This window comes from Zalophus californianus, chromosome 12 (genome assembly GCF_009762305.2).
Source record: "Zalophus californianus isolate mZalCal1 chromosome 12, mZalCal1.pri.v2, whole genome shotgun sequence".
Taxonomy (NCBI): domain Eukaryota; kingdom Metazoa; phylum Chordata; class Mammalia; order Carnivora; family Otariidae; genus Zalophus; species Zalophus californianus.
The window spans coordinates 4,093,296-4,103,100 of record NC_045606.1 but is presented as its reverse complement, the minus strand read 5'-3'; the positions used below and the strand labels follow the sequence as shown (position 1 = coordinate 4,103,100).

General features: G+C 46.0%; 1 protein-coding gene across 1 annotated transcript in view; it reads right to left on the bottom strand.

Annotated features, from left to right (window-relative positions):
• Positions 1-5,297: 5,297 nt before the first annotated feature.
• SPATA48 (spermatogenesis associated 48) overlaps positions 5,298-9,805 on the bottom strand; it is a 66,452-nt gene continuing 61,944 nt past the window's right edge. The window contains exon 9 of the mRNA XM_027572986.1: positions 5,298-5,879. Within this exon, the coding sequence (XP_027428787.1) occupies positions 5,756-5,879 (124 nt within the window). The 3' untranslated portion in view covers positions 5,298-5,755. The remainder of the gene's footprint in view (positions 5,880-9,805) is intronic.

Sequence of the window (9,805 nt, the reverse complement as noted above, 5' to 3'; positions counted from 1 at the left end):
TGTCCTCGCCACTACATTGCCAAGTCTCCTCTATGTGGTATCTTGTGGCTCTGCCCACAACAGGCACATAAAAACGGTCTGCCAACACTGGAAAAACAGATTTCTACTGACGCTTTATCGCTTTATGTCCAAACTGTGAAAGCAAGGAAGTAAAGCTGTTTTCGCTTACCGTTCACAAGGTAGAACCAGTGGGGTTTGCCCTGGAAACCTACTCTGGGTGACTGTGTGTGGGGGTGGCACTCAGGAGATCTTCCTGTGCATCATGATCAGCAGGTGTAATGAGCAGGGCAGCGTGACCTTTCAATGTCGGTGTTCGCCCGTGTGTGAGGAACTAGGTTTGAGGGATGGGAAGTGCTCTGATGACAGCCCTTGTGAGTGCGTTCAAAACCAACCATCATCAGCACACACAAGTGCTTTGAGAAAACTGCAGTAGAGCATCTGAATACCATTTGGAGAGAAAGCCCAAGGACCTGCTGTGATACAAAGTCAGAAAAAAAGCTCTGAGACTGTGGGGCCCGGATCAGAACACTTGACTTCTTATGCAGGTTTATAAAGAAGACCTTTGTTGCCTTTGTCATCTTACCCAATTGAGCATAGACGAGTGGCCCTAAACCAGTAAATTCTGGGAGGGGGGTAGTTACCCAACATGCCAATTTGGGTTCTTCAGGTGCGCCTACTAGATGCCCAGCGCCTTACGGATTAGCAGTGGCTGTTTCCGCACCCCAATGTAATGAAATAATTCCCATTTTCAGAAGGACTATGAATTTGAGTAAACCAAGGTCTTTTATGGTAAAGATATAGAATTAATTCTACCGAATCATTCCTTAAATGTATGTGTGTGTGCGCGCGCACAGAAGTACACCCCTCTTACGATAGGAAGTCATATTCTTTATTTTGAAAAATGCTGCTTATTTTTTTTTAATGCAGCATAAAGTTTTGAAGTGAAATCATTCCATTGACCACACGAGGGATTTAATCTGTGCATTTGTGTCAGAGATTATCCATGCCAGTACTCTCTGTAACCTCCTCACTGCAATCAGTGTTTAACGACTTTATGGACTGCTCCCATTGGCTTGTTGACCCAGACCCCACGATATTGGTGAGAACCCCAAGGGCTCCTGACTGCAGGCCTGGCGCACACTGCTATGTCTCGGGGTACTTGTTGAAGGACTGAGCGCGCCCGGGAAGATTGTGGATCACCTTCGCATGTTATGTCAGGTAATGAGATTCTGCATACTCTCGGGGCTACTGTTATACCTGGGTTTAGAATTGTAATCACACCATCATTTCCATCATTCTATCAGGCCAGTGTTATTTTTCTCCCAGAAGCTGCGGCTCAGAGCAGTGAAGCAGTGAACCTGGAGACTTGGAGTCCATTCAGAGCGATTCTGAAACCCCTGTCCCTAGCCAGAATGCCTCCTTGCCTCCTGGGGGTTACACGAGATTGGTCATGAGAAAGAAAACACCACCTTCAAAGAGGATATTTTAAAAAATTGATCCTGAAGCTATATATTTTCCTCAGTTAATTGTAGCTATTTGGCATGTTTCTTCTTTAGCAGTTTATAGATTGTAATGCAGAACTCCATGATTGCTAGAGATGAAAATAATCCAGTCTGCCTGGGTTTTGTGGAATGAGCGGGTGTAATTTAGAAAATTCTCATTTATCAGAACATGGTCCCAGGTGGTCAGGTTGTTCCTGCTACCAGATCATTGGCGCCTCTACCCCCAACCACCTGCTTCCGGCGACACCTTCAGGGCAGGAAGGTGACCGACCATGAAGACCCATCCCATTTGCACTATACTGTCCAGGCTCGGGTTTCCCTACGGCGGGTCAGCGCTCCATCTGCTGCGTGAAACACTAACAAGAAACACGTTAAACATTTCTAATGTGATCTTTGACCTACTGATTTACCCCACCAGTTGGGCATCTCCTATCACGAGGATCTTAAAATCGAAACAGAAAAATCTGAAACTATGTGGAAAGGGGAAAAAGCGGGTAGAGAACCAGTGGTTCTCAGACATGCCACGTCCCAGAATGACTCAAGAGACTTCGTTGGGTATCGGTTTTGAATGTGGAACCTCGAGTCAAGTTTGTTAGCATCTCTAAGTTCATGTACTGATTTAATTCAGCCTTGAGCTTCCTGGCAGGCATGGGAAAATGGAAGCACTTTCCATTTTAACATTTTCCACTTGGGGCACCTATGTAATTTCACACCTATCTATATTACAAACCACCGAATTTTAGAAAAGATTGAGGTGGGTGGCTTACATAATTCTCACACTCACACACCAGTTCTTCAGGAGAGGCAAATGTTTCCTTGGTACTGAATTCATTAAAGAAAAAAAAATCTGATAGTTTAGGGATATAGGCTTTTTATAACTTTTCAAGTTTTCCAATTTTAAAGAAATACATGTCACTATTACAGTATAAAAATATGCAATTACCATTAATGTGTTTTATATCTCCCCACAGTATTCTGTGTATACCCATTTAAAATTAAAATAGGATAATTAAATACATACTGTTGTAAAAATCTGCTTTTTACACTTACCAATAATTGCATGTGCATCTTTCCTGATAAGACCTCCATTGTCTTTTTAACACATATATTGCATTTAGTATATTCATGTACTGCAATTTATTAAATTTTCTCTCGATGGGCATTAAGTTGTTTCTAATTTTTCTCTGTCATAAATTGCCATACCTTCAGTTTCTTTATATAAACGCATTTGCTCACTGGTGTAATCCTTTGCTTGACAAAATCCTAAAAGTAAAATTACTAAGTTTGAACCTTTGCCACCTGGAAAAGTTCTGGAAACAGTGCCAAGTGCCCTCTGGAAAGGTGTTAACAGTGTCAGGTCTTACTCCCGGAAAACAAAGCTGTGGATCTTTTCTTACCGGCACCAATCGGCAGGTGGAACATGAACTACAACAGTCACATCTCTAATACTCCTCAGGTGTCACTATATCATCTGGTCTTTGGCCCCTTATATTTCTTATTTTTGAGTGTATTTATTAATATCCTTTGCCTTGTTTCTATTGGTGTAACCTTTTTTTTCCCTCTCATCATGGACTGCTTTTAGAGTGAGGATATGAATTTTTGTCTGACATATTTTGCCAACAGGTTTTTCTTTAAAAAATTTCGGTGGTATTTTTTAAGTTAATAGTTAATTTTTTTCTTCATAATTTCTGGCTTCGGGTGCACCTGGAAAAATTTTCCCCCACCTAATAAACCAATTCTCCTGAATTTCCAGGTAACCTGCCTAAGGCTGTCAGTTATCCATTTAAAGCTCTATTCCTTTTGATTTATGGGAGAGACCTGGATGTTTTGTTTCCAAACAGTTGTTTCCATATCACTTATTGAAACAAATCTATCCTGTACTCAGGGGTTTGACATAATTTCTTTATCTGTTTATTTCTAGATTTCCTCTCCTCTGTCAGGAGTATCATACTTTCATATTATTGAGTTTGAGTAACATATTTACAATATTATCCTTATCTTCTAGAATAAGCCCTTTGGCTTGCATTTTCTCTTACAGGCGAACTCTCTAAGACTTTCGAACACTATCTTCCACGTAAGTTTTATGGAAACTGCAGAGGTTCTCTGCGTTTGGGTCATCCTTAGGGATAAACAAAAGCCCAAAGAGTAAAGCTGTAGGGCAGCCCATGCTCTGGGGAGAGAAAGCAACGGGCAAGTGGCTAATCCAAGGAGGCACAGGTATGTCAGCTCCCAGTGCATCAGAATGACCCAAGATCAGACTTCAGATCTTGAAGAGCAGAGGCATGTCCCTCAGGAGATCCTCCTTGATTTTTACAATTTTCATCGGAACTGCTAACCAAGGAAACCCGAATACTACAACTGGGTTGGTACTTCTATGTTGGCCTTGGATTCGAGATCTGTGGTGAGCAGGATTTGCTTTTCTCTTCACAGGAAACAAGTCAGAACTAGGTACGGTTCAAATGGAGAGCTGCCATCTTTCTTCTGCTGGACGTGGCCTGGGGATGCTGCAGGCAAAGCCAACATTCTTCTAGAAGCAGCTTTGAAGGTGCTCACCTCTCAGCTTTGAGAGGTGTCCAGTTACCTGCATTATCGAGGATGGAAATAATTATCTTAGGCTGCAGAAAGTCAAGATCAGGTGCTACTAGTGCTCTGCCATAGAAAGGCCCGGAACAATAAGCAGGTGCCTCTGATTTTGAGCAGTAACACCTCCTGACAAAGTGGCCTGCCAGGGATGTTTACCACAAAATGTAATCTCTGGCACCTGCATTAATCTACTTCCTGGACAGGACTAATCCTTCCCGTTTGTGTTTGGGTGAGAATCTTCCAGAGATGAAGATTTTTGTTATGGTCTGAGTTCTATTTTTTTTAACAGAATTGCTTGTTCTGAAAATAATTAGGCCACAAGATTGGGTTTAGGTGAAGCCATTCCTTTTCCGTGAAGGCAAGTCAGCTTCCCAGGATGAATGGGCACGTGCCTTCCTGCTCTTTCTAGCAGAGAGGCAGCTCATAGAGAGGGTCCAAAGAGCCAAAATCCAGATCTACAGCTGTCAACTGAGGCAGTACCCAATCCCCAAACAAACACAGCCGATTTTGCCTTTCGAAGGGATAAGCAGGGCTTACACATTTGCTTGAAGTTCTGTAGGATCACTCTCTCATTCAGAACCTCTTGGAAGAAGAGTGCAGGAGAAAAACCCTGAGAAATACTTCTAAAAAGTCTAGGAACATAGGGAGAATTTTTTTTTTTTTGTCTTTTTTCTGTTTCGGTTATCCAATCTATAGAGAAATGGAGGCACAGTATCTAAATTTGGAAAGCCTGGGTTCTAGTCCTAACCCTACTAATTATTAGTAGCATGACCTGAGATAAATACTTCACTTCTCCTTGCCTTAGTCTGGCCGTTCATAAAGTAGCAAGGTACCTGTGAAATGCTTGCTATGGGTTTGCAGGATCAAATGAGCTAAAGTTCGTGAAAGCACTTGTAAACTCTGACGGGATCTATAGATAGGTGTACACAAATAGAAATAAACTTCATGCGTATACAAGTAAAACTACATTTGCGGGACCAGAGGGATCCCGCACAGCCCACATTCACTCTTGAGTGATTCTGGAAATGGTGCTGTGTTTGGCCAAGGCCCAGGCGGGCCACACACGGATGCTAAAGCGGACATGACTGGTCACTGCTGCCCCTTGAGCCTCATGGAGCCTGGGGATGCTTCTTTTTCTGAAAGGGAAATATTACGGCCAGGCAAGGGATGATTTTGTCCTTTGTTATCATAGATGTTGTCCCTGTATGATGCCATATGTGGAAAGAACACCACCACTTTCTCTCTTAGCCACTCAGTCTTCCCATTAAGAACATATGGGGTTTTGATTGGATAGTCTGTGGTCACAAAATCTATGATCTACCCTCTGCAGTTATAATCACTGCATTAACATGGCCAAGACATGAAACCTCTAGGTAGACCTGGCCTTCCAACTCTAAAGAGGAATCTTCTGGAAATACAATGGCTGCTACTGATGACTTCCAGAAAATCTTGGCTGCCATCATGGAATAGTGGCTCTCCAGGGCCAGGTCAGACGAGTGACTGAGGTTGGGGTCCAGGATACTCTGCCTAAGGCAGAAAAGAGCAGCAGACCTCATCCGACCTCTACAGACACACCCGAACATGCCTGGGTCTTTTATTCCCCATTGCACCATGTGCGGTGCTTCCCCAAGGCTGAGGTTTATGAGTCCCACTGGGAGGGTAGGCCTTTGTCAATGTCCTACAGTTTTCTGTTGTTTCTTATTGAAAGGATTGTAGGGTTTTACAGTTGTGACCATTCGGGACAGCGGTGCCTGGTGACGGAAGACATCAACTTCCATTTCTTTCCGTAAGATGCTATAAAGGGGGTGGAGAAAAAAAAGAAAAAACATGACCCATAAAATATACATAAAAATATATAACCTCATCTGTTTTCCAACTAATGATACACATGTTCAGGAGAGTGAATGAGGGTCAGGAGAGCATGTAACAGAGAGACTGGGAATGATTAATCCTTGTGTGCATTGTTTCATTTATTTCTTTTATTTGCATCGCGTCTCATTTATTGCATTACATGCATTATGTTGTAATCGGTTTCATTGACTGAAAATCTACTCTGTGCCTAGAGTTACAGTGGGTGCTAAGAATAGATAGAATAGAAAATAAAGGTAAAAGGAGGTACTCAAACATTACAACACAAAGTCCCTATATGGGCAAGCCTGGGGCAAGAGGCCCAGGGAGGTAGAGGGCTCGATCCCAGGACCCCAGGATCACAACCTGAGCCGAAGGCAGACACTTGACTGACTGAGCCACCCAGGCGCACCTTTTTAATGCTATGATTATCATGATGCCATAATATTTTATTATGTGGTGGAAAATGGCTGTTGAAGTACAAACTCAAGCTTCTGTTCAGGTGGCGTTCTGGTGTGAGGGGATGCACAGGAAACTCCGGACTGTCCTGGAAATAGGAATGAGGAGAAACCCCCGTGTGCATTCCCTCGCTCTCAAAGTGGGAGATTCACAACATCGGTCTCCCCCACCTCCGGCACCCCTGCCCCTCACTTCCACCTCATCCACTGATCTCTTTACTTGCTATACTGTGTCTCATCTCAATATCAATCTTAGGCCCAGCTGGTCTTTTGTACACCTTGCTCAAAATGTGTTCCTGGGGCCACATGGACCACAACCCCTTGGCGTTGACATTCAAGGCCTTAACTCCTTAATCCAGACCACCACTGCCGCCTCCCAGGCACAAAGACCCATGGCAAGTGCACCAGCCCACCCCCTGCCTGCCAACGGTCTTTAGTGTTCAGCCTCTCCCGGTGGTCTTACCAGCCGACCTCTGGTGGGGGCAGGAGCACTGTTGACCGGCAATGTCAGAATGCGGACCACGGGAGGTGGACAGAGAGCGGGCTGGGAGGGCGTGGAGGCAGACGGGGGAAGGGAGACTGGGTGTTCGCCTCTGAAAGAAGCTTAGGAGTGAGAGGGAGGGGAGGGCAGAGAAGGGAACGGCTGCTCAAACGGCACACCTGTGATTTCTGCAGCAGGGAGGAGGCTGGGGCAGGAGGCGCTGGGTTTCTTCCCGAGCAAGAGGGAGGGAGCAGGGTTGGAGAGGACCCAGTGCTCAGATGGAAGGATGCACTTGTGGAAGCGCAAGACCTCCTCTCCGGGGGAAAGGAGACAGAAGAGGTGGTGGGGGGAGAGGTTCTGCTGCTGGGGGCAGGAGGGGAGAACCCCCCAGAACGCCTGGAGGTGGGCTGCAGGCACAAGCCGCCTGCTGGCCCCCGTGGGGCAGTGCGAGCCCCTAGCACCAGGGCTCATCAGGTACCAGCGCCTGCGTTCAGGAGCACCCAGGGCATGCCCGTGTGCAGACAGCCTCTCAGAAACGACAGGAAAAACGCAGCAGATCAGTCAGACACCATCAAGAGGAAGTCAGCTCATGAGGTTCTCATGATACTCATCAGAGAGAGACCTCGACTCCCACTTTCGCAGGGAATTTTCAGCAAAAATACATTAAATATAGCATCACAAAATTTGAGAGGTGATACTTCATGAAGGAGAACCTCAAAGGCCCGATGTTCTCTGATCTCAAGGGCCAGGGGGACTCCTCGTGTTAGAGAGAGCTTTTTAAAGTCTGACCACCCCACTGTGTTTTCTCGCTGCCAAGCCCCAGGTCTGTGGCGTGCCGCCATTAGGGGTGGGTGCAGGGATAGGGGTCTGGACACCTGGCCCAACAGAGCTTGGTCGCTTCTTTGTGAGTGACCCTTGGGTTGCTGCCACTGTCTGTGTTTCCTGAGCCTATGTGCACCCCAAGAATAAGAACCCCAGAGAAGCCACCAGAGGGTCCTTGGTCCCCACTCTGAGACAAGATGACAGAGCTGTGCGCAGTGTGTGGGGGATGCCAAGTGTGGGGCTCACCGGGGGTCAGCAATGGGCCTAAACCTGGGCTTGAGGGTGTGGCCAAAAGACTTGAGTCCTTTTCCCAGGAAGTAACAGCAGTAGGAACATTAGGAACAGCAGGAACGGAAGTAGGAACATTAGGAACAGCAGGAACAGCAGTTGCAACATTAGGAACAGCACCAGGAACATTAGGAACAGCAGGAACAACATTAGGAACAGCAGGAACAGCAATAGGAACAGCAGGAACAGCAGGAACAGCAGGAACAACATTAGGAACAGCAGGAACAGCACCAGGAACAGCAGGAACAGCAAGAACAGCAATAGGAACAGCAGGAACAGCAGGAACAGCAGGAACAACATTAGGAACAGCAGGAACAGCACCAGGAACATTAGGAACAGCAAGAACAGCAATAGGAACAGCAGGAACAGCAGGAACAACATTAGGAACAGCAGGAACAGCACCAGGAACATTAGGAACAGCAGGAACAGCAGGAACAACATTAGGAACAGCAGGAACAGCACCAGGAACATTAGGAACAGCAGGAACAGCAGGAACAACATTAGGAACAGTAGGAACAGCACCAGGAACAGCAGGAACAGCACCAGGAACATTAGGAACAGCAGGAACAGCAATAGGAACAGCAGGAACAGCAATAGGAACAGCAGGAACAGCAGTAGCAAATTAGGAACAGCAGGAACAGCACCAGCAACATTATAGCAGTAGCAACAGTTCAGTAACAGTGAAAGATGGTTTTCCACTTGGAAATACAGATTTCTTTGAAATATAGTAGTACATGGAACAGCTAGATCACGTGCCCAGGGAAACGTGCTAGACCCACCAGGTATCAGAGCTGAGGTCTGAGACGTATGGGGAGAGAAGATGGATCATGAAGGAAGAAGGCCAGGGATCAGGAATGTTCACATTTGCCCTGGGATCACATCACTGGGACTGTCCCCTGTCAGTAACCACCCAGACACAGTGTATGATTCCATCTTTGTGGACACTACGTCTAAACAACAGACATCAGAATGCTTTTAATTTTGCCATTGTTTCCTTAGGCCCATCAACGAAATAAAATCCATTAATTGTCTAAATTTCCATCAGTCCTGCCTTTGCAAATGGATCTGTGACTTTGGAAAACGTACCCTGAGAGAAAACTGATTCAATGCAAAATAGTAGCCTCGAAAGCCAATGTCCTCCTTTAAAATGTTTCTTATCAGGTGGCCCAGAGGTTCTAGGCAATCAGTGAACCCAGAATTTAGATCAGTTGACGAAGCCCTCTGTCAGCAGGCATCTCCCTGCACCCAGTCACTGCCTGAGGAACCAGGTCCTGCATACAGGGTGTGCAATGATCTGGGCGCCCCACGCAGCCCTCTTACGGTTCCATGGTTGTGTGCTGAGGGGCTTCGCATGTGGGATCCCTGGAAAAAGCCAACCCCTCCACACACAGCCTGGCCCGCAGATATCTATGAGACCAAGGGTCGCGGCATGAACCCCTTCCTCTGTGAAGCCTTCCTTAGTGCCCCCCACATGGATCCACGTGGATCCCCTGAAATCTTCTGTTTGCCTCACTGTCCTGATCTGTAAAGCGGGGAAACAAGTGCACAGCCCTCACAGGGTTTCTGGTTTGGTGAGATGACTTGGTAAGTCCAAAGCACTTGGATAGCCTGGTATAGACGAAGCACTCACCCATGTGAGTGACAGTATTAGGGTGATATGCATCATCCTCTACTATGGTTGTGTGTTTCTTGCTCACGGCTAGACTCTGAGCTCCTTGCAAACTGGGTCTAGTTCTTGTGAATTCCTGGAGAACCACGAACTCTGTTGACCCAGTGAAAGCACATACAAATGAACCAGTAAAGGTGTGAGTGAACGAGAAAAT